Here is a 25,008-nt window from a genome sequence, read left to right as displayed (position 1 = left end):
GGCATCACGGTTCGGTACATGCAGTCATACGACAAATACGTCTGAGTGAGTTTAAAAAAAAGTCGAGTCCTCACTTTAATCCAGGTGGCGGTATAGGGCCTAAAAGCTACCAGAAACTGTCATTACAGAAGAAGAAGAAGTAGTTACAAAAAAGGACAAAGAAGAAAAGTGATGGAAAGTGTGGAGTTGGAGGAGCTGCCGGCTTCATTTAAATCAGCTGTTTAGGAACACCTTGGCTTCCCAGTACAATATAGTGGTGATGGCACGCGAGTGGTGGACCGGACAAAGACTTTCTGCCGGCGATGTTTCACGGAGGTGCGGTATGTTGCTGGGCAACACCTCAAACATGCTAACCCACATAAGACGGCATCACCCCGACATATCTGTCACTGGTGCAACAACTTATCCCCGCTGCTTTTAAGCCACCTCTTGACATTAACACTGACAGGGCCAAAAACATCACAGAAGCAATTGGCGTATACATATCAACATCTATGTGCCCAAATGCCTATGTTACCAAAGTTGCCAGTTGGCAAGAAGTGCTACCTGACTACCTTAGTCTATCTTTTCCTCTGTATTAACAGAATGAGAACCCTCCTAATACATTTGTTTTATGTTTTATTCTATTTCTTTTTTACTTTTATAACAGGAGATGGTTTTTTATTTTGCAGTCAACTGGTGTCTGTTCAAAATAAATTAAAAAGCTTTCTTTTATATGTGATTTTATTTTATTTTTTTCCCGTTGTGCCCAACCCGTACCGAATTGTGACCCCATACCGAGGTACGTACCGAACCATGACTTGTGTGTACCGTTACACCCCTAGTAACCATGTGTCCATCGAAATGTCTCGCAAATATTGTTAGAATTTTGAGACAGAAGAAACTTTTATTTTTCACGTTTCTATCAACCTTTTCTAATGCGATACTTAAAAATATGTTAACAGCTACAGACACATGGTGCTCTCAAAATGGGCTGAGTCCCAGAGGTTAATAAGCCGAAAGCACAACATGTTCCTCAGTGACTCGCCCCAGTCCTGTTCAAAGAATACAGCACATATTTTGTCTTCTGCAGAATGACAGTATGTTCTGTCTGACCGTTAGACTGGAATAAAATGGATGTATTGAAAAATTAGAACAATGAGTCCATTTCCACCAACAGGGAACCGGCTCCGTTCCGGCTTTAAACCTTTCTAAGCATTTAGACCAAAAATAAAGTTGGTACCCAGCAGGTTTTCTTTAAGAAGTGCGTGTGACATATTCTAAAGGTTGTTGTGCATTGTGCAGTGCCCAAACCGGTTCAAGAACCAGAGCTAATTTGGTGGAAAAGGGGGCCAATGCCTCCTTACCCTGAAGAACTCTTTGGTGGAGCCTCCCTCCAGGGTACCGTAGGCGATTTCCGTCTGCTTGGCCAGGTCCTCTGCGCTCTCTATGGGGGAGACCATCCTCTCCACTGTGAGGAAGGCTGCCAGGTTGGCTGTATAGGAGGAGATGATGATGAGGGTGAAAAACCACCAAACTCCTCCCACGATCCGACCCGAGAGAGACCTGGAGAGAACGAGGGCGGAGACAGATAAATCACATGCTCACAGTCTTTTAACCACTGTTCATCTGCACATAAATTACATAAAAACAAATTAGTTGGATTTGTCTTGTAAGTTATTTGTGAAAAACAAGCCGTCATCCCTGCAGCACTCCAGCTGACCTCCAACATGGCCACCAGAAGACGTATTACATCACCAGAGAGGTTTCTGTCGCTGTCACTGCTGAATCGCTGGACAAATAATGTGTGTTACACTTGTTTTGTATCTCCTACAGTAGGTGTGACAGCTGAGGCTGAACTGCTGTCTCTGCCTGCAGGGACGCGGCACACGAACACAAGCCGTACCTCACATCAGCATCAAATACATCGACACATTCACCCCCTGCTCTGATACTGTTCGGCCCTGAGGCTCGTCTAAAGGTGACCCTGTGTGGTGTGTAATGCTCACACACATGCACACACTGATTGTTGTGTCACGATGAACAGGGTTGAGACAGATAGACGAAGCATGTCTCTGTGTGTGACAAAAAGTCCTCACAGTAATAGTAAGAACTCTGATACAAGGACTGTTTCTTTGTGTCTTTACTGATAGGACAGCTGAAGACAGACAGTGAAGGGAGGAGAGAGAGAGGATGACACGTAGCAAAGGGCCACTGGTCAAACTTGAACCGATGGCCACTGCAGTAAGGACCTAGCCTTGCTGAACTACCACGTTTTTAAGCTTCCCTACAAAGACTTTATCTTGCCAGGCTTCACGCAATGCGCCCAGTGGTTCGGACCAGGAAGCGTTCTTTGAGGAACTCCTGGCAGCTACAGCATTAGCTCCAGGTGTGGTTTAAGGCTCGGTGTGTGTGTGACAGTGTGTGTGAGAAGTGACAACCCAACGATGGCGGCTGCTAAAGAATGACAGGGACATACAAAATGATCCAATCGCCTGCAGTGTGATTTTTAAAAGTTCCTGTGACGACTTCCCAGTTGGTTCCGTGTAACAAACAATGTGCCGCAGTCGGGTTATCAAAGGCTCATTTGTCAACTGATGTTTGATTATTAATTTGTGTGATCGACTTTTTTTCCTTTCGTGTGAAGCACTTGATTGACACATCACTGCCGATAATGCTTTAATAGATAAATGAATGATACAGGCGCCACAAACAGCCACAGCCGTGTGTAATGACAGCAGCTCCCAACTGACTGATGATGAACGGCAGGTTAAAGACTGGAGCTTTGTCCTTTTTCTCACACATTATCATAAAGCCTCACAGAGGTTGTACATACAGTATATATAACGTATAAGGACACGCTTCACAACATCATTGCTTTAATGAGGTTATGAAGAAAACAGTTACTGAAACAGCCATAAACACACACACACAGTGACACACATACTTATATAAAACACACACACACACACACACACACATAGTGACACACATACATATATAAAACACACACACACACACACACATAGTGACACACATACATATATAAAACACACACACACACACATAGTGACACACAAACATATATAAAACACACACACACACACACACACACACACATAGTGACACACAAACATATATAAAACACACACACACACACTGTAGATCCAGAATAGAAACAGCCTCAGGCTTTAACAGTAACATACAACTAACTCGGCAGCACGTCACACAGAATTGTATGTGTTTCATGATAACATGTGTGTGTGTGTGTGTGTGTGTGTGTGTGTGTGTGTGTGAGATATGTCTACAGTAATTAAGTGCTGTATATCACTGATGGTACGCTTATATGTGCGCCTGCCTTTGTATGTCTCTGTGTGTGAGCACATTTTGTCTGGTCTGCACTTTCTCAAAGTTTGTGTTTGACGGGGTTAGCTGGAGACAACTAGCTTAGCTTAGCATAAAGACGGGAAGCAAAGCCTTGAAATAGTTCAAACATATAAAAGAACGACTTGCTGGTTTTAAATTTTTTTATCTGTTTGTGTTGTTTCCTGGTTGGGACATGTGATGTCCTACCTGGGGGAGATGTCACAGCCCTGCTGCATGAAGGCCCCGAGTGAGAACCAGAGAGAGTTAAAGATCCCAAAGTCATTGCTGTGTTCTGGAGCCTCTTTTTCTTTCTGCTGGTTCTGGTTCTGGTTTTGGTTCTGGTTCTGGGAGTACCCTGTAGAACAGAATCAGATCAAACAGGAAAAAACACCAACGCATTAAAATCCAGTTTTACATGTTACTGAATGAAAGTAAACACGATAAAAAAAGAGGTTTCAAGGCTTGATGATGATGATGATGATGATGATGATGATGAGGTACCTGGAGAGTGAGCGAGCTCAGAGGAAGAAGTCGGCAGAGCTCGTCGAGAGGCAGAGGAAGGCAGAGTTTCATCTTCATCATCTTCATCTTCACCCTTCCACTCATAAGGACTGAAACGACTCACCTGAGACGCAAAGTACACAGGTAACAGCTGCCTGCAGTAAAAGTCATGTTTCACACACAAACACACTTATAAACACACACACACACACACACACACACACACACTCACCAGGAAGAGCACCACGCTGACTCCGATGTAGGCGAAGACGATGCACATCCAGATCTCGTAGGCCAGCGGGTCGAGGAAGGAGAAGACGCCCGGTTTGGACTTTGTGGGTTTCTTGATCATGATGGAGATTCCCAGAGACATGAAGGGTTTGGTGAAGTCGATCACCTGCTCTCGCACCAGAGTGATGGTGAGCGGGGCGACCGCCACGTCGGCCTTCTGCAGAGAGAGAGAGAGAGAGAAAGAGAGTGTTACAGATACAAACATCATTTATTGATGCTTGTGTGTGTATTAGTGTTACTGCAGTGTATTCTGTGACCTCACAGACTCATGTTGGTTGATGATGTGCTCCTGGATTAGATCATATTTCGATAAATGGACAAACGAATGAATGAATGAATACTGATGAACATTAGTAAGAGGATGAAACAAAGTCTCTGAGGTTTCCAGAAGCTCCCTATATAAGGTTGGCAAGTAAAAATGTGGATTAATCCGCCGCTGAAAATAGTCCCCGACAAATGCTGCAACAAGTGATGAGCTGAGACGAGCTCAGGTTGCAGTATGATAGCTATTTAAAGACAGTGTGTCCCTGTGTAGCATCTTCTTCTACTCTGGCTGTTAAGAGCTAGTCTTAGCTAGTTAGCAGCTGTTAGCAACAGTACAAGGAAGGCTACAGAATGTTAAAATAAATAAAATAGCATAATCTTTACGAGCTATCAGGCTCTCCACAATACAAAAACCACAGTGACTCATAATGTGAGCTGATAGCAGTCTGTGAACAGTCTGGACCAACGCTAACACAACACACAGCCTTTCAGTCTCTATTATTCTGCAACCTGAGCTCAATAATGTCAAACTCCTTCACGTACAGTGAAGTTGGAGCTAGCTAGTTGTCGTACAAGCACAGCGACTGTTAACTGTGATGGATTATTCTGCTCTGTGGTTGAGATCTGGTCACACTCACCCCGTACACCAGTTCTCCCACCATGCCGTTCCACATCTTTGTTTCTGCGTCTCGGGCGCCGTACTTGCCGTCCCCCACCAGCTCGAGCCGGTAGACGAAGCCGACGTGTTTGGCGATCTCTGAGGCCAGTTCGGCGCAGTAACCTTCGTACCTGTCGTTTCCTTCAAGCTGCTCGTGGTTCTTCTTCAGCATCATGTACGGGGCTTCCTGTACGGAGACAGGCGGCGTTCAGGTTAAAAAACGCAGGAAGGTAAGTTGTAAACGCCGTCATGTCTTCCCAGTCTTACCAGGATGGTGGTCACTACGTATGTTCTGTTCTGCAGACCGTGGAACTCCTCCACCACTGGCCGGTAGATGTTGGTGTTCACGTAGCCTCTCCTCTCGTTCCAGAAGCCGATCTGAACACACAGCAGCAGAGTTACACTACGGTACCAGAATCTGTGTGTCCATCTGTGCTGTTTCTACTCGGTTACTCTCCTCGTCTGTCACTTCTGGTTTTGTTTTAAAGTTTTTTCACAAGTGAAGAAAAACAAAAGATCAGTTTTCCAAAATGCTAAACCTTCACGAGGATCAGAGGCAGGATGAGCGGTGGCGTAGAGTTTGGATGTGGGGGTGTATAGAAGGAGACAAGGTTATAACACAGGATTGTTTAATGAAATTCAGCATCCTTTATGCAACTCGTAAAACAAAATATATACACACACACACACACACACACACACACATATATATATATGTATTACCGACAGTAGACGGCGGTCGGCATGCAGCCAGTCTGGGGAAGCAGACGGGGGCAGTAAAGCAACTATACCATTATTCTCCTATGGTACGGCGCCTTGCATGCACTCTTCCACCATTGTTTTTGAAGTGAAGTTAGAGTTTACTCATCTAAAACTCAACGTCTGTTTCAATACGTTTTTTCTGTTAATCATATTTGATCGGCTGTGCATGCAGCTCTGCTCCACAGGCGCACCAGCTGTTTTTCCCTAAGTGCTTTGCCAAGACATAAGTGCCCGGGTTTAGCTCCTGTGGCTTCATAGTTCCTGGAACTACTTCAAACAGTGAGCTCTGCTGGTTTCTGCTTGTTTGTCTCAACTCGTCCCAAAGATGGCAGCATCAGTAAACTTAAGTGTCCGATGTGAGTCCTGGACCTCTGTGTGTCATTTTAACAACAAAGCCTCATTACAGCGAGAACTCAAACTGTAATACTGTTGTCTGATGGAGTTCAACAGAAAGCTGAGAGTCTGCAGGTTTTCATACCAAACAAGCGCTGCAGCAGCTGATTTCACTGATGATCGCACTTTTAATCAGAGGAGAGGGAGCTAATTATTAAAATGAGCTGATGTGGTGAAAACCTGAAGATTCCCGACTCCCTGCAGAGCGACGCCGCACCAAACTTCAGTTAGAAAAACTCTCGTTCAACAAAAAGAAGGAACAACCTTCCTGGGTCCGCTGTGGCTGAGCTCCATCACAGTCAGAGTGTAGTTGGTGCGATGTCCTCGCTCGTCAAACTGAACCCAACCCGTCAGGCCCTCCAGACGCACCTGCCAACACACACACACACACACACACGCCATGTTGACTCTAGGTTTCTATGGTGCATCGTTAGCATTAGTGCTGTATTGTGTATATTTGTGTGTATAAACCTGTTGCAGTGCTCGCTGTATGTCGATGCCCTGTCCCCAGGGGGCGGGAGGGTTTGCCAGACACTCCCCGGCGTTGCCACGGCGAGAGATGTCGATCCGTTGCCGCCGCAGGTTCTGAAACGCCGTCGCCATGACGCTGACGCCATCGTAGGTCAGAGCTCCGGTGTACTGAGGACGACAATGAGGTTCAGCACTAAATGATAAATGATTGATGCTATTTATGTTACTTTATTTATTTACTGTGTCGGACCGGCACATCCCTACTTTGAATGCAGGACTTTGGGGTATTTTCACTGTGTGGTACTTTTACTTCAGTTATAGAAACACTGTGTGTGTGTGTGTGTGTGTGTGTGTGTGTGTGTGTGTGTACCTTGAGCCTCCTGCGGGCAAGTTTGAGGTCTTTGCTGTCGAAGTCCAGCCAGTCCTGGTTGATCTTCTCCACAGCTGGATCGGACCGGTTCACCAGCTGGAAGCCCGTCACGTTGGGCCCGAGCTTCTGAAACTCCGTCAAGTTCAGATCCATGAAGCCCTGACGCACACACACACAGACACACACAACGCTCACTGACTGAACCCCTCCTGCACACACTGTATTCATGCGTTCTTCCAGTAAATAGACAGACTCACCAGATTGGCCAGGACGTAATGGTAGTTCTTCAAGTTTCTCCTCTGAGCAGCAATCTGAGCGAGAGAGCAGTCAGAATAAATGATATGCTAATTACATTTTTCTGATGTTTCTAATGATGATAAAAAGCATCCATTACACATTCATCACACTCATCTGTGTGTGTGTGTGTGTGTGTGTGTGTGTGTGTGTGTGTGCTCTCAAACAGCTGCTAATTGGAAGACTCAAATTCGAGGGATTAATTGCTCGCCGCCACCATCAGGAAGAGAAAGAGAGAGGGTCTCCTGATGACAGAGGACAGGAAGGGAGGAGAGGGGGAGGAAGAGGAAAGGGGGATAGAGAGGAAAGGAGGAGGAGGAGGAGGAGGAGGAGGAGGAAGCAGGTGCTGACTCCTGTCTCCCGCTCAGGTCCAGCTCCTAATGAGCATCAGTCGATGAGCGTTCACTAACACAGCTGGTCTGCAGGAGGAGAAAGCTGTTCCTCCTCCTCCTCAATCCTTCCATCAGCTTCACCTCCTCCTCCTCTTCTTGCCTCCTGTCCTCTTCCTCCTCCTTCTTTCATTATTATTGCTGTGGTTTCTGCAGGTTTCACCTCGTTCAGTTTTAGAGTAGAATCACCTGAATATAAGAATGTAGTAAAGCAGGAGAGGAAGAAGTTAGCTCCGACTGAACCAAACTCCATTCAGAAATCCAGCATGTTAAAACTGGTTTGCTTGTCGTCTTGCACACAGACCTCGGCATCATGACGAAGATGTTTCGGCATTATTTTGATCCGTTTATTGACATTAAATCTGTTTATTTTTGGGCTCATTCAGGGAAATGCAAGTAAACACAAATGATCCCACGAGTAAATTTGAACGAGGTGATAATTCACTCCCATTTGCTGTGAACACACCGTTATAATGAGCCGTTTCTATCGAAGAGGGAGTCCGCCATGTTGTCCTTTGAGACATTTTAAGACATTGTAAGTCCTAAAATTCATATTATTATTATCATATTTAATCTTTTTAAGACTTTTAAGACCCCATTATTGTCAAGGTTTAACACACAGCGCCTACACATACACACATTGTTACCAGCAGTGTAAATAATCAACCTGTCAGCTCGACTCAACATCATCACTCAGCAGATCCACCTGATACGGCACACATTCAACCAAACTAAATCAGCCAAACAAAGTCCAACTGCGACTCCAACACCGCCTGATATTTCCAGCCAGGTCGCATGAAAGTAAACCTAAAATAAATTCAGCTGAAGCCAAAAGCTTCATTTCACAGCTCCAAAGCACCACCTGATACTTCAGCCTCCGTCAGCCAGCTGGAGTTGAGCAGGAAGCGGAGTTTCCCAAATGACGGTTGGTTTCTGGCCAGAGTTCACACATCTTTACCGCTGCCCTCTCTCTCCCTCCCTCTCCCTCCCCCGTTCTCCAAAAAACATCCTTTCCACTGCAAACTTATCTTCCCTCTGCGCTCAATCACTCTGTTCCCTCTCCTGCCAGTCGATTATCAATGAAGCTTAAATCAAAGTGTTGCATGAAAATCAAAACACTGAATGCAGCTGCAACTCGAAAACCAACATCCTGCTGCTCAGAATACTGAGAGAAACCCACAAAGAGCACAAATACACACAAAATCACTCAAAGTTGAATGGAAATGAGAAGCGCAGGGCAGTTTCGGTGAGTGTGGAGACCCGGCAGCGCTCTGCTGGACTCAACAAAACAACCCTGGCCAAGAAATCTTCACAAAATAAACAAGACTCGACTGAACATTGCAGTTTTCTGACCTCAGTTCACTGGATCACAGGCTTACAGACATTCAGCACGACACTGACGACTACCAACAGATCTGTTTCACACTCTTAAAGCGAGGGTAGGTGAGTTATTGCAGAAGCAGTTATTGTTATATTTGTTATAATTCTCTTTACAACCTGACAGTAATCAATAAATCAAGTGTATAACAAGCTCAGTGAAATCCTTTCATTTGAACAGAATGAAATCAGGAGTTTTATTATATTACTATCACTGGAATTAAGAGTCTTATAAACTGTGGGGTAAAATTAATGTTTTTGTCAATGGAGTCTGGTGAGCCGTAGTGCTTGTTCATTTGTTTAATCTCATTTTAACCCTTTAAGATCTCATCCTCAGTTATATTATTCCTTTATTTAACAACATAAACTCAATTTCTTTATATTTTTATATAAAATCCAATCATTTTGTCTTCCTCAGCATGAACTAACTGATTTCAACCAATAATATCAAACATTCACCCGTCAAACTGGATCAGATTTTATGGAGAGATTATTGTCTGTAGACGCTAACTGCTAATGTTAGCTGCCGTTAGCTAGTTAGCTCACTTAACCCCCGGGGTGGCAGGAGCCACAACTGGCAAAAAACACATTACACTTCTTGTCCTATAACTTTAGTTTATGTTCATCTCTCTGTATGGACCTGAGGACCTGAGCACCCTGTGTCCTCGGTGATGTTTGGTGGTGTTTTATTGACATGAGGATCAGTGAGTGTTCACCAGGTTGAGGATGGAGTTGAGTCGTTCCAGCTCGCAGTCGATGATGATCTGAAAGTCCTTCTTATAGTCCAGATCTGCCAGCAGCTTGATGAAGCCGGCTTCTGTCAGCGTGTCCAAGTTAACGGAGGTGACCTGCCAACTGTGCTCCGCCGCCGTGTCCAAGATCCTCTGCAGCACCGACAGACCTGAGAAAGAAATAACATCAAACATCTGAATATGTGGATGTATTCACGAAGAGATCCCATCATTAATGGAGAAACAGCAGTGGCAGCAGGTAACAGTACGGCGTAAAAGTCTAACCGGTTATAAACAGTCTCAGTTTAATACTGATGCCTCTATATGACCTACATAAACACACAGGACCATCAGAGAGGAGATTGGGTATTTATATGTAGTTATTTTAATGTCTGCCACCAGCAGCAGAGGAGGTTGAAACTCTCACGCTGTAACAACTACAAAGTGAAACTGACATGGAACTTTCCCCCATGTATATACAGTATATATTGCCTTTTAATCAATAGTGACTGGAAGATGAATGGGGTGCTACTTTTTTTGCAGTAGTAGTGTAAAATAGGTCTTAAATTGTATTCATAATGCCCATTGTATCTTTAAATCTCATCTGTAATTGAGTTGTCCTTTCACATGTATGTTAATTGATAGTGAAAATAATGGTGCATTAGTTTGAGTCAGTAGCTTCATTCAGAAAATGTCTATCCCATAATAATGTGTTCACATCTGACTTTAGTGAATTTGAAGGAAGAAAGTGAGCCGTACTTATTATCTAAATCAACACAGATAATATTTATCTCCAGTTGAATGTAAAACAGTAACTCAGTCTACGAATGCATTCATGTGGAAGTAACATTGAGTTGGTCAAGCTGAAGCAAACACAGTTGAGTAGTTTCATCTGTTGCAACGGCTCGTAATGTATTAATGATCAGCAGAGTATCTTCAGCTGCCAGATTAAAAGTAAAATGAACAAAGTTTCCCTCCGAGCGCTCTAGTCAACCTCAATGTCAACCTCACTATCACCTCAATCAACCAATAATCAATGAATAAACTGTTAACGCCATCAAACAACCAACAGGTGATTCACGTGGCTAGTTACCTGTATTCAGCTGGGAGGACAGTGCTAATGCTAACTGCTGCTAAAACCACAACATGTCTGTTTGTATGTTTGTATTTATTCATATTTCCTCTTCCATCTCGCTGATAACCTCCGTCTCCCTCGTTGCTCGTGGCCGCCGCCGTGGAGACGGAGGAGTGGATGTGAAGAGACGGTGGCTCCTCAAACTGAATGTCAAGATGTGTTTTTTTAGCGGATCAAACTCCTGTGATGTTCGCTGTCTGCCTCGGGCTGGACTTGGCCCGGGTTTAACTTCAAAAAGCTGCTTCACACTGAGACGCCACAGACTCATGATGCTTCTATTTTTGTTTAAGTGGCCTGGTTTTAGAAAAAAATAGATATTAGTGATGACGATGAATGATGAAATTTTATCTGAGAAGCTTTTCGGGGCAAACTTCTTCTTTTTATCTTTAATCATTCACACCCGCTCCTCTCCTGAGCTGTGATCCATTATTTAAGCAGAGAAACCCTGACCTCACACAGTCAGACCATCAGCAGAAACGTGATACACCAGCTCGGCTTCATCATCAAACCTGGAAGACCTGATGGAGGGAAAAACAACCCTTCACCATGCTCTGTAAAGCAGGTTCCACGACAATACATCCATTAATAAAACCAAAAACCTTGTGGTGGCGCTGGAGACCCTGAATGTTTGTAGTAAATCTAATTTGAATCCAGAGATTTCAGTCGGGACCAACGAACCAACAACCGACCATCCAGGGTCCAAAATAAACGTTTTGGTTAATTTGCCAATGGAAGGCAAACAGCACAAAGTATTTTTATCGACCATAAAACTGCATCCCGGTTCAGACTTCCAGATACCTCCACTGCCCGAGAAGTTGATGATTCCCGCCATCACTCGAGTCAACTTCTCGGTTATCTCTGCACTTTGGTTTTGTAGCAGCGGTGGATACAGAGTGACAGCCGGCCGCTCTGACGCTCTCTGCTGACCCTCGGACAAACTGCTGTAGAACCGTTAGCAACTATGGTTAGGTTGTCACAAGTAACCATACTTCAGTACTTTAATACCGAGTGTTTGAATTGATACAATACTACCATTCAATAGTATCGAAAGTACCAAAGTTATAAAAAACAACAGCATGCAACCAGATTGTCAGCCTGAGCCTCAACCTTACTAACACTGAACATTATTACAAATGTGTCTGCGTTCAGTTCTGTACAATCAGTGTGCAGGTTGCTAATCTATAATAATAATTAGCATTTTTATTGTGCCTTTTTAAGTTTACTGTCATTTTTCCATGCTAGTATTGTATCAAAGTTTATGATTCAGGTGTTGTGACAGCCTCAGACGGTGGTCCGACCTCTGCTGCCGTCCTCTGTGACTGACTCTTCGGCTGAGAGGAGGTGGCGTGCTGGGAGTTTAAACTGAACTGTGAGCAGGAACGTGGTTTTTACTTTCTCTGACTGAGTGCAAATCGGATGTTTCCACTCCACAGATGACGAAGAAGAGGCTTTAAAACACGAGGAAGGCTAAAACACGAGACTCACGTAAGCCGATATCGGAGCGAAAAACAAGGAACAGAAAGTGCAAATGCTTCCAGTGTGTCTCTACAACCCAACAGGCAGAGTCTGTTCTGTGGTTTTTTTGAGTCAACACGCAGAGTAATCACATCAGCATTTTACAGTACACACACACACACACACACACACACACACACACACACAGTGTTCAAAAGACAAGTCAGCAAAATTCAGATAGACTTCAAAGAGTACAGAGAGATGAACAGAGAGACAAAGTGAGAAAGTAACTTCAAAGATACTGTCACACACACACACACACACACACAGAGGTAGTAACCCTGGAGGAGATGTCACTGTGTGTGAGTGTGTGTGTGTGTGTGTGTGTGTGTGTGTGTGTGTGTGTGTGTGTGTTGTGTAAATGCAGCACCTTCCAGCAGATTAAAGTCACATTATTTCTGAGTGTAGAGCTGATGAACGCTGTCATTAACAGCGATGGGAGGAAGAAACCAACGGATGGTAGAAAGCTCCAGAAATCCTTTTCTTACATCTGGAGAAGAGGATTTGTCGTCCAGGGGATCTCTGCAGCACTTCACTATAATGCTGTAATGTTGGTCACATTAGATGAACTGAGGCTCTAACAGGATCAATGTATGAACATCTGCTGCAACTGGCTGCAGCAGCTCCATAAGTCCAGTATGAACCTGTGCTATAAACATGTTAAGACTACTTTTGCATATTTATCACCCATAAATGGGCCAGTAGTGTTTGCACAGTGTCACTGACCCTCTAAGGATCATTGTGAAATGAACACAGGAGAGGTGCAGATTGTATGATCAATACTGGCCCACAGACTACCTGCAGGGTTCCTGATTCCTTTCTCTATCTACAAATCTACATCCTGCCTTCCCCATCCTAGGAAAACAAATCAGCTTGCAGACCCCTACATCACAGGGGATTTAGAAGAGGGTATACTCTCTATATCTGTGTACACCCTGCACAACTCCACCGTTCACAGCTCCAAGATGGTGGACCTGATCCAAAACTGATCCACTGAAAACCGGACACACAAAGACCCGAGGATAATTAGACCCTAACAGAGAGAGACCAGGTAACACCTGATCCAACAATTATAACAAGCAGCAATAATGTGAGATCATTGGATCTAATAATTAGTTCTCATGCTTTAAAGACTAATTTATACAAATAATAAAGTCCTAATGATGCTAAAAGCCCCAAAACAGACAATGAACACAGTGGTTAATGATAATCTACACAAACTTCATCATATGGCTGCTGCTAATAATCTGTATTTAAACTGATAAATTGAGTGTTTGTGTGTATTGTATGTATTTGTAGTGTCAGACTGTTGTATTGTTGATGGGAAATGACACATTCTGGAAAAGTCCTATTTTCATCAAATTCCAGAAAATACTCATTTACGTCGACTAATTTCCTAAAATATGTTCTCCTGCAGTCATTACGACATGAAAGCAGAAGAGTGGAGGCTGTTAGAGCGACACATTAATGCCCACAGTGTCACAGCCACATGTTCAACCACCACATCTGGCTGAAACGTTGAGCTGTCCACATACTTTTGGCCATGTAGCGATTAGCTGCTCCGCTGCGAGTGCAGAACAAAAGTCGAGGAAGCAGAAAAAGCAGAGCGAGGACGCAATGTGACGAGAGATTGTGTGATGACCTCTGATAGGTAACTGCTCATTAGCATCCACACAGTTTACAGCAGCTGCACGCACACACACACACACACACTGAGGCAAGTCAAGTGTGTGTTAATGATAATGTATAACCTTCCATTAGAGATACAGCCGACCAACACACCCACACTGATAGAGTGTCAGTCACTGATACTGAGAGAGAGAGAGAGAGAATAAGATTAAAGACAAAAATAGAGGTAGAGAAAGAGACACATTCACGGAGAGGAAGAGAGGAAGAAAGGAAGAAATACAGAAAGAGCAGTTTTATATCTATATTTATAAAACTGCTCTTACTCTCGGTTCTGCATCTAATTTACATAAACAGCCTGCATGAATTTACTATTAATGCACAGAGAGAGGACGGGGGGGAGAAGAAGAAAAGGATGAGAGGAGAACAGAAAGTGGAGAGGAGGAGAAGGAGGAGGAGGAGAGACTCCTCAGCAGTGTACCTGTATGTTTCCCAGCAGAGCTTTTACAGAGAATTACAGCATCAGCCTCCATCTGTCCTCTGGCACTCATTAAATCTGTCTGTCTGGTACAACTCAGGGCCAAATAAAGGTAAACACAGGGCCAACATGGGGCCAGAACAGGGCCAGCATGGGGCCAGAACAGGGCCAACATGGGGCCAAAACAGGGCCAACATGGGGCCAAATAAAGGCCAACATGGGGCCAGAACAGGGCCAGCATGGGGCCAGAACAGGGCCAGCATGGGGCAAACATGGGGCCAGAACAGGGCCAACATGGGGCAAACATGGGGCCAGAACAGGGCCAACATGGGGCCAGAACAGGGCCAGCATGGGGCCAGAACAGGGCCAACATGGGGCCAAAGCAGGGCCAACATGGGGCCAAAACATGCCAACATGGGGCCAGAACAGGGCCAGCATGGGGCCAAAACAGGGCCAACATGGGGCCAAATAAAGGCCAACATGGGGCCAGAACAGGGCCAACATGGGGCCAAATAAAGGCCAACGCAGGGCCATTTCTGTGCATTATGTTGGCATACACTTTGTTCAGGGTTCAGTGAGGTAAATACGTTGACACAGAGCTCATTGTGCGGGAATTGAAAAATACAAACAATCCACAGCGACCTTTTCAGGCCGTGTTCCTCAGCTCCAGACTATTTATTTATTCATTTATTTATTTATTTATTTCTAAAGGAATTTCAGCCTCTCAGGACGGGGCGAACTAAAACAAAACTCTCTCACTTTGAACAGCGTGTGTGTGTGTGCGTGTGCTGCATGAATGTGCAGATAACAATGTGTGTGTGTGTGTGTGTGTGTGTGTGTGTGTGTGTGTGTGTGTGCAAACGTGCATGTGGCGTGGCTAACAGTGTGTTAGCGAGAGATTAGCCTAGTGATGCAGCAGCGGTTATGTCAACCACACACACACACACACACACACACACACACAATCAGTTTCATGTTCAATTACACACAGTCTCTGTTCATGCGAGCTGATGCTTTCCTCTCCCAGCTGCTGTCTGTCTGTCTGTCTGTCCTCCTGTCCGTGTTTTGTTTTTGGATCAGTGGAGGGTTCACTGAGCGTGGCGCTGTCCGGTTCGTGGCGACCGCTGGAGAGTAAACGTCTGTCTTGAGGGAACCTCGATGGTGGGCAAGAAGACGGGAGAAAGGGCCAAATAAACATTGGCAGCGGAGGAAGGAGGGGAACACGTAAAAGCTTTCTCAGTCCTCTGGACAGTTTAAAGAACAGGAGAGGAAGAGGAGGTGAGAGGAGGACAATAAGGAAGAAGAGGAGGAGAACAAAGAGGAAGAAAAGGTTGTATTTATTGTCACAGTGATCAGTTTGTAGTAGGGGTGTAACGGTACACACAAGTCACGGTTCGGTACGTACCTCGGTATGGGGGTCGCGGTTCGGTACGGGTTCGGTACAACGGGAAAAAAAATAAAATAAGAGCGTTGGAAGAATAATTTCTCCCATCAATGTTTTGTTCATAACATTGATTGATTGATTGACAGCTAGCTAGTGTAACCTTGGTAACAACAGCTAACGTTGAGGACGTACAGCGATGTGATGACGTGGTTCTCAGTTCTGTAGCAGTGCGTTCGCGTTGGTGGAAAGAGGGAATGTGTTTGTCTTTAATGAGAATCACGTCCTTTGAAACAGTAGTTCTCAACCTTCACATGAAAGCTTCCAAACTCTCACAGACGGAACCACTAACAGTGTGTCAGCTGTAGGCCTAAAAGGCCGACAGCAGATGGAGATACAGCCTCATGTTACTGCGGTAACTGAGCCTGTTAACGTGTATAAAAACCGTACAGCAGCTCAGAGCCACAATATGCTATTTTATTTTATTTCCCACAACCGTTTGTCGACCCCCAGGAATGACCTTGCAACCCCTTTCTGGGGTCCGGACCCTCAGGTTGAGAACCACAGCGATGAGATGAGGTCTGACACACTGACTGGCTCCACAGGCGTGAGGATTCATCCTCTGGGGACCATCAATATCTACAACATGGTGGTCTAACTAACAGATGAGGAGGAGGAGATGATGATGATGAAGGACTGGAAACTCTCTGCTGTACTTCGCTGTAACAGCTGTTTGTTTCCAGGAGTCAGTCACTGTACAGAGAGCAAGGCTGTATCCATGGCAACGAGACAGAACGATAATTATGGGATGAGTCAGTGTGGATCGTTTCTTTATCTGTGTGTTGTGTGTGTGTGTGTGTGTGTGTGTGTGTTTTGAATAAAGGTCAGAGCAGGGCTGTAAGTTCATTTTGTAATAAATGGTTTGGTTGTTGATCTTGTACAAATCTGTTTGGAGAGTCCACACACACACACACACACAAACACACACAGAGAGACACAAACACACACACACACACACACACACACACAGAAGCACACACACACACACACACACACACACAGTGTAGCAGTGAGGCGTTTACCAGCAAACAGAAAATAGACCCTCAAGCAAGGTTTACTGAGAGAAGAAGGGAGGAAAGAAAGAAAGGAGAAGAGGTTAATCTGTTTAAGAGAATCAGCAGCTGTAAAATAAATGAGTAGATTTAAATATTAAAGTGTCTCTCAGACTGTAACTCCGCCGTCTGAGCTGAAATCTCAGAGGAAACTTTCTCCTCGTTAAACTAAGTTCTCGTCCTGTTTATTGATCGCCATCTCTAATCGCCACCGGGGGGCGCTGCGTGCTGACGTGGCCTCAGGGAAAGCCCCAACAAACAATCTAATGTCTCCTCGGCAGATGTTGAGGAGCAATAACATTAGACAGACTGCACCGCCGGGGCAGACAGTTACGCACTATTACCCCTGATAGACTCCCACCGATGGTTCCTGGGCAGATTTAAAGGCCGATAAGATTAGACAGAGTCTGCCACCAACTGTCAAATGGACTATAACATCAGATCGCAGGCCGTGGGGGGACACTAGGCCCGGCTGAGGGGGGGGTGGGGGCAATGACACAACTAACTGCCCTTTTTGGTTGTTTGTTTGTTTGTTTGTGTATTTGTTTGTGTTTGTTTGTTTGACTCGCAGAGCTGGAGGTAAAGTTTGACTCAGAGGAAGTTCTGGCTGCACTGAAGTGTTCGGCAGTGTGTGAGAAGCTCCCGGCTGACGAGATGAAGACGTCTGAGACTTTCCTGTCATTATGTTCGCTGACTGTCTGAACAGGAGCAAAACTGCTGCAGCTCTTCTGCAAAAGGTGAATTGTGTTTCTGCTTCTGGTTCTTTAAGACGGCTCGCTCCTTAATAAAAGCTATTTAACATTTCTGCATTAAGCTTTATGTACTATATGTAGTTGTGTTGAGTTCTTCCATTATCCCAAATGTTTCCAACAATGTTCAAACTCAGAGAAATCTGTCATTTTATTCAGGTAACGCTGCGTTTCACCGGTCGCCTGTCGATGGCGTCATATCCCCTTTGTGCCTGCGTCAGCGTTGTGGTTGTCTGCCAGAAGCTGTCATACATTGACTGTTGATCCAGTCTGAAGCCACATTGTTACCATCCACTGTTTAGATCTTGGTGCTTTTTAACTCTAGATTGGAACCGGATGAAGGATTTTAGTCATCGGACGTCTGGATCTTAAGTTATCAGAGAAACAAGCTGAGCTAACGTTAGCAGCAGCTCGGCTCGCAGCCCCTCCGGGACGTCCTTTGTCTGTCCAACAGCGTGGGAGAAGCAGTGATTGTTAAGTGTTTTGATGTGGTAGTAATTGCATATTGCACGATTAAATAATAAAAATGTCAACACTAACTGCTAGTATGAGACAGGAGATAAACACATCCTCTAACATACACACAGAAGTCATCCGTACTGTTGCATCCTCACCTGAGTTGGAGCTGTACATGTAGACGAACCTGGTCCACTCGAAGCGCTCCAGCAGGGCCATGAGGGGCTCCTGCAGCTGGGGCCGCAGCTGCAGGACGAACTGGTTGTTGGTGTGAACGGGGAAGGACGGCGTGACGAAGCAGACGTGCAGAGAGCCGCAGAAAGACATCAGCATGTTGACCGTCCGCCGGTCGTACAGACCCATGATGGCGTACACGCCCTTGGAGAACTGGGAGCAGACTGTGACAGCAGGAGGAAGAAGAACAGAGGATTATTATTTTCAGATAACCACACTTACAGTTTGAAGTTAGTCTTCGTACGACTGGTTCCAGATGTTAAAAGGTTTGAGCTTCTGCGTGCTGCAGGAGTAAAATAATGTTGATTCATATTTTCATAATCAATCCGTGGTCGTGAAACTTTTGAAAGGTCCTATTTTCTGCCAGTGTTTGGTTTGTCCGTTCAGGGCTCCTGTAGAAACATGGCGAGTGAGTACAGTTCAGGGCTGCTAGTTAAGCAGGAATTTGGTCATAAACCAAAAGTATTGGACAGATTAAGATTTTGCAAACAGACAGACGTGTGAAGAATAAGCATTTTATGTTTTTCAGCAGAAAACAAGAATTACAGATTTAGTTGCTGTCTGAGCTGTTTGTTCCACTCGTATGTTTTAATTTTTTTGTTTTGTCCTGTATCGTTGTCTCTTCACTGTAACATCCACATGACCTCTTTTACCCTCTCATCCCTCTCTGTCAGTGCACATCCCTCCATCCTCCGCCCTCTCTTTCACCTTCTGTCCTCATCCTTTAAATCTTGTCCAAAAATGACATTTGTCTGGTTGTCTGTCTTGTTGTTCAAGCTCCAGTTCGCCCTGAAATCCAGGTCACCAAACAAACCAAAAGTAAAACATAGTTCGCTCTGTTTTCTGTGACCCCTCTGTGCTTCACACACAAGAAATATTCACAATCACATTGATCAATAATGGCTTGAAAAAAAAAATAAAATCTGTAAAACATCGAATAGAAATATCTACAGGTGGCATTAGAAATGAATAAATAGTTTTATAGATATTAACGTGAAGATACTTCCTCAATTCCTTCAGACCCACACTTTTAAGAGCCAGACAGACTTTTGCAAACTGTTGCTTCTTTACGAGGCAAATGTTATCCATCGTCTTCCTCATGCAGTCTTTAATAAACTCTGAAAAGGTTTGCCCTCGTGAAGGTTTGCCCTCACTGCATCAGCGTGATCTGTCTGAGAGCGTCTCTTTACATTGAATTCCTTACAAACAGCGGCGGCCCTCGTTAGCGACCGATGACAAAACTATCTGTAACTTGAATCAGAATGATTTTGTTGTTCTGTGACAGTGCTGGTGGGTCATAAATGATGCAATCAGTCTCTAATGGCTGTGTCTGTTGGAAATGCAATAAAACAATGAATGACCTGCAATTCTGAATTAGAGACTTTGGTATTTTATAAACTTTTTTTATTTGAAGGTAAGAAATGTCCCTTTTTATAGAAGTGGTTTATTTGTCGTAGCTCATGTATCTGGATACGTATTGACGTCACTCACTAACACACACACACTTGTATTTGCACATATATTTGTTGGGCTTTAAACTGTTGAAGCACTAATTCTCTCAGTGCTTGTTTATTACTTTAATGGCAGCTGGTATGATTGATTTCTTGAATATATTTTGGCCAGACGGCGACATTTAAGCTTTTGCATTTAGTCCAAACAGTGACGTCTCCTCCATTTTGTCACATTTTTAGGCTCCATCTCTCATTTAAAACAACTTCCTCTGCAGAGCCTGTGTGATTTCTGTCATTTGTCATGCACGTTTAATGTTTTATCTGCTTTTGTCTATTTTTCGAATCTGTACGCAACATAGAACAGCAAAATCACCACTTGGTAATAAGCTAACGGATGATAACGTGTTCTTATCTTCATGGTAGACAGACATTATTCAGCTGACTTATCTGCTGCTGTGTAGCCGATAAAAGTTTCCAGTTTCACACAAAAGGCCTCCACGTGGTAAATCCCTGTACACACAATGGCTATAATCAAATTAGTCTTCATGCAGGGCTCCTTCACAGTCAGGGATTAAGTCTTAAGACAAAATAACACTCACTGCTGAGGCACTGCAAGTCATTCAGTGAATCACTGTCTTATTGTATGATCCTCTGGGGACAATCCCATTCAGACTGGATGAAAACCCGTCCGCATTATCTGTGACATCACCAGCAAAATGCTTATTTGGACAAAAAGAGGTGAAGCCTGAGTGCAGAAATGGTGTCCAGTCAATCAAACACCAAAATATATACAACACCGCTGTAATCTGTAACATTACTGCATTTAAACGTCTATTAACAGTAGAGCTATGTTGTATATGTAGTTGAGTCGTATACTTCCATTATCCCAGGGGTTAGGGGTTAGGGGCTAGGGTTAGGATTAGGGGTTGGGGTTAGGGGTTGGGTTTAGGGTTAGGGGTTAGGGTTAAGGGTTAAGGGTTGGGGTTAGGGGTTGGGTTTAGGGTTAGGGGTTAGGGTTAAGGGTTGGGGTTAGGGGTTGGGTTTAGGGTTAGGGGTTGGGTTTAGGGGTTAGGGGTTAGGGGTTGGGATTAGGGGTTGGGGGTTAGGGTTAGGGGTTGGGTTTAGGGGTTCAGCGTTGTGGTTGTCTGCCAGAAGCTGTCATACATTGTTTATCCAATCTGAAGCCACATGTTTACCATCCACTGTTTAGATCTTGGTGATCTCATTATCTTCCAATATCAATAATCTAGTATCTTACGTGTCACTGTATTATTGACTTATAATATAATATAAAATATGTCTGCCCTAAAAATGTTAGCAGGCAGACACCATGTTAAAAATACCATGTTCCTATACCGCCATGCTTCTAGATGACTCTTTAAAGTCTGAAGTAAAGGGGTCAGAGGTCGCAGGCCCTCATCCCTCAAAGTTTCTTTAAAATCAAACTGTTCAAATATCAATAAATCAGCATTAGATCAGCCACATACAGTATGTGTGTCATCTACTCTGTGCGTCCTCGGTGCAGCCTCAGATCCCCGCCGGCCAGCGCTAACATGCTAACAACAAGCAAGGTCCCTCTGAGTGGGCTAGCACTGGAAATAACCCTTCCCTCCGGGGCCGCGCTATCATGCTAACAATAGACGTCTGCCCTCGGGGGCGAATGCTATCATGCTAACGAGGTATCTGTCTCTCAGCATTAGCGCTGCCGTCCCACTGGGACGACAGACCGCTCCTTCATCAAAGAGGGCCAGGCAGCAGAGAGTCGACAGATGCTGAGAGCCTTGGGAGTATTTGTAGTTATTTGTGTTTGGGTCAACATCCCGTGATGGAGGTCCAGATGTGCGACCTACAAGAGACCTGCTGTCCTCGTGTAATCAATGAGCTGTGAACTCTTATTTCTGTCTGTCTTCATCTTTATTAGTCAGTTCCTATTTCTATCCTCATAAATTGTCTAATATAGAAACAGTCTACTATATTTATATCAGTATATACATGATATAACATCTTGGAAGCTAACAGTCGCTAACAGTAATGGTAGATACCGTTAGCTATTAGCTGACCCACCCTCCATACTTCGTCCCCTGTCATCAAACGGTCCTCTGGTTTCTGTTTCATTTCTATTTCCATCACTACGATCAATATCTACATTGTCTTTATCCAAAAAACATCTGCAGAGATCTCTAATTAGCAAAGATTCACAACACTTAATGGATCTCAATAAAATGTATTTAATCTGGTAAAATAATTCATATTAATAATTTCTCTCAATCTTCTCATATTTTTATCCGTTTCTCTTTTTAAAGTATGATTATATTTATAAGGTATCTTCAAACCTCTCCTGCACATTTCTCGTAGCAGTGACTAGTCGATTTCATGTGAAGTAAACTTTTACTTATTTCCCCTCAGCAGTCCGAGCAATCAGCTGAATCTTTACTCATAGAAGACCTAATTTAAAAGTTTGATCCGACTTTCTGGAGGCGGGAGTTGCACTGCAGGTGTTTCGGTTTAACAAGCGGCCGTGTTAACTGGTGACTTTCAGCTGAATGCATCAGTGGTTACTCACAGTGATGGCAGCTGTTGGAAACACAGCGCTTCAGTTCGGTGTATATTCCTCCGGTTCTTTATCTCTTAAATTAAACTGCCAACAAGAAGAATTCACCTGTCTGGAAGTTATTTTTAATGTGGGGAAACATACAGATTAGCAGGCAGTTTATGAGGAATCTGACACTATTAAACAGGTGAGTTTCCCACATTATAAGAACGTTATGAGCAATGTTGTTGTTGTTGTTGTTGTAATCGTGGAGGAAACAAGTAAAACTGGATTTCGTCGTAAGTCTAAAGTTTGGGGAGAATAATTACTGTTGGCAAGGAGTAAAAACTTTACTCTTCACTTTTGAAAGGAGCACAGAGTAATACATTTAGTTCAGTACACCAGCCCAAAGCTGGTTATGAGAGGTGAAATTAACTTAGGTAAGTGTTTAACGTAGATATTAAACAGAGTGTGTATGTAAAATTGATTAACTTTGACTTTACACTCGCTTTGTCCAACATAGGAGCAGAATAAAACCAGCTATGATCATCCAGTTGGCTGAGATATCACTATATTATGGACCATATGTGGCTGCCAGATTGGGCTGTCAGTGTAATGACTTGTTCAAATTCAAAATTTACAGTCTATAAGCGTAACACACAGTTTGAAGGAGTTTGATCTAGCAGAGGAGCTTTGACCCGCTGACCTCTCAGTAAGCTAAACGTTATGTTGTTTACTATGAAAATGGAGGACTGTAGCGAGCAGAAGCACGAATCAAAGCCGTCCTGAACCGACAACCGCAACACCAAATCATCTGAAAAGCTTCTGTCGACAAATCTCACTCACTATTCAGCACAGTCAGCCTCAGCAGGCCACTCGCCATAAGCTCAGCTAAACGCCGATGCTGCGCTGCGCGTTGGACGGTTCTGGCCTCCCAGTAACTCCTGATAATGGACACCTCGTTAGGCATCATGCCTTACACATCATCCATCGTTAAAGTCCACCAGTATTTGTTTTAATGAAGTTATTTATCCGGTCCGACATTTCTGTGATGTTACACTGTGTTGAAATAAATAAACTAAATCAGTGGTCCCCAACCTGAGGGACACTAGGGGTCGCCAAAGCTTCATGGAGGGTCACAAGGTCTTCTTGGTTTTCAGGCTTGCTAGTATAAAAATATAGACAGTAGGCCTACAACTGGGGATTTAATTAGCTTCTGTGAAGAAAAGTAAATGTAAACTGTTTAATAGAAAATGTCAAAAAGAACATTCAGTTTCTATGATTGTTAAAAAATATTAAAAATACATAATACAGACAGAATTGTATAAAAAGTTCCCTAAACAGGAAATAATCTGCTCAAAATTCATCCAAATCTCTCGTTTTACACAAACCTACAGTTACTGAGTTCACTGTTTGGGTTCATTGTACAGTTTTTTATAATATAAAATATGCATATCACTGAGTCAGTTTACTAAATGATGTTGGGAACAGTCTCCTTGCTGGTTGTTGACACACATTCAGAATCATTACTGCTTTTTTCTGCTAGCATTTAACAGGTCGCTGTTCAAATATATTTATTTAAACAAATAAATATCATAAACATGCGACAACTAGTCAACTAGAAAAATCTTTAGTCAAGGGCAACCCCAGTAGAAACATTGCAACATGCAATGTTTTTTTAGAAAAGCTGCTGTGAGGGCATTTTAGGACCCAACAATACCAAAAAAAAGGTTCAGGATTGCTGTTTTTGGGCCGAGTGCCGCGTGGGAACTGCTGCAACTTCTCCCTCTAATGTTGATAATAAACAATAGAATAAAATGGATTCAATATATTTGAACAAACAATAGTAACCCTGTTATAAGAATAAATAACCCCCCCTTCAACAATTACTGTTCAACAAGGACACCCGTCATAACATCGCAGGGCCTGGGCTGACCTCGCCGCGTACCCACTGAGGGTCCTCGAGTCACACATCTCGCTCCTCGCCACCTGAGGCTTTTAGACAGAGCTTTATTTAAACACAGCCCAGAGACGACGACGACAAGCGCCACGGGGCCCACAGCTGAGACCGAGTCTACCCACAGAGCCGCTCATCCCCCCCCCCCGACACGTCCGTCCAGCTCTCCGAGCTCGGATCTGAAACAGATAATAATCAATAAATGAGGGTTTGTTTTAGCTGGAGGGGATCGGTGGGTAATTGCGAGGACGTCTATTAACCGGAGGCCTTCATCGTCACCATCCTCCACCGGCTCCGTTCACTGCTCAACTGTTCTCTGCTGAAAAGACGAGACAGGACGGCCCGGAGACACACATCCGACGATCAGGTCACTGTTTCACTCCGTCGTTCTGCGTTCCCGTCACTGAGCCGACACTTTTCGTTGTCGCTTTCCCAGGATGACGCTTGATACTGACATTTAGATTTGTTTTATCCGAAGTGACTTAACGTGTGAGCGCAGCGGCGGATTCGGCTCAAAGTCTGTGATCGCTGACATTAC

At 44.0% G+C, this 25,008-nt stretch overlaps 1 protein-coding gene across 5 annotated transcripts in view; it reads right to left on the bottom strand.

The window, feature by feature from the left end:
- LOC127363861 (glutamate receptor 1-like) overlaps positions 1-25,008 on the bottom strand; it is a 67,649-nt gene that overhangs the window by 21,725 nt on the left and 20,916 nt on the right. For all 5 annotated transcript variants that reach the window (XM_051400828.1, XM_051400829.1, XM_051400830.1 and 2 more), the window contains exons 3-14: positions 18,457-18,696; positions 9,832-10,016; positions 7,313-7,366; positions 7,056-7,214; positions 6,686-6,853; positions 6,479-6,583; positions 5,327-5,437; positions 5,040-5,246; positions 4,079-4,294; positions 3,847-3,970; positions 3,553-3,700; positions 1,347-1,545 (exon numbers count right to left, since the gene is read on the bottom strand). In XM_051400828.1, coding sequence (XP_051256788.1) covers positions 1,347-1,545; positions 3,553-3,700; positions 3,847-3,970; positions 4,079-4,294; positions 5,040-5,246; positions 5,327-5,437; positions 6,479-6,583; positions 6,686-6,853; positions 7,056-7,214; positions 7,313-7,366; positions 9,832-10,016; positions 18,457-18,696 — 1,916 coding nt within the window. The remainder of the gene's footprint in view (positions 1-1,346; positions 1,546-3,552; positions 3,701-3,846; positions 3,971-4,078; positions 4,295-5,039; positions 5,247-5,326; positions 5,438-6,478; positions 6,584-6,685; positions 6,854-7,055; positions 7,215-7,312; positions 7,367-9,831; positions 10,017-18,456; positions 18,697-25,008) is intronic.

Source organism: Dicentrarchus labrax, unplaced genomic scaffold (assembly GCF_905237075.1).
Source record: "Dicentrarchus labrax unplaced genomic scaffold, dlabrax2021, whole genome shotgun sequence".
Classification (NCBI taxonomy): domain Eukaryota; kingdom Metazoa; phylum Chordata; class Actinopteri; family Moronidae; genus Dicentrarchus; species Dicentrarchus labrax.
Note: the sequence above shows the minus strand (reverse complement) of the source record. Positions and strands in the feature narration are given on the sequence as shown.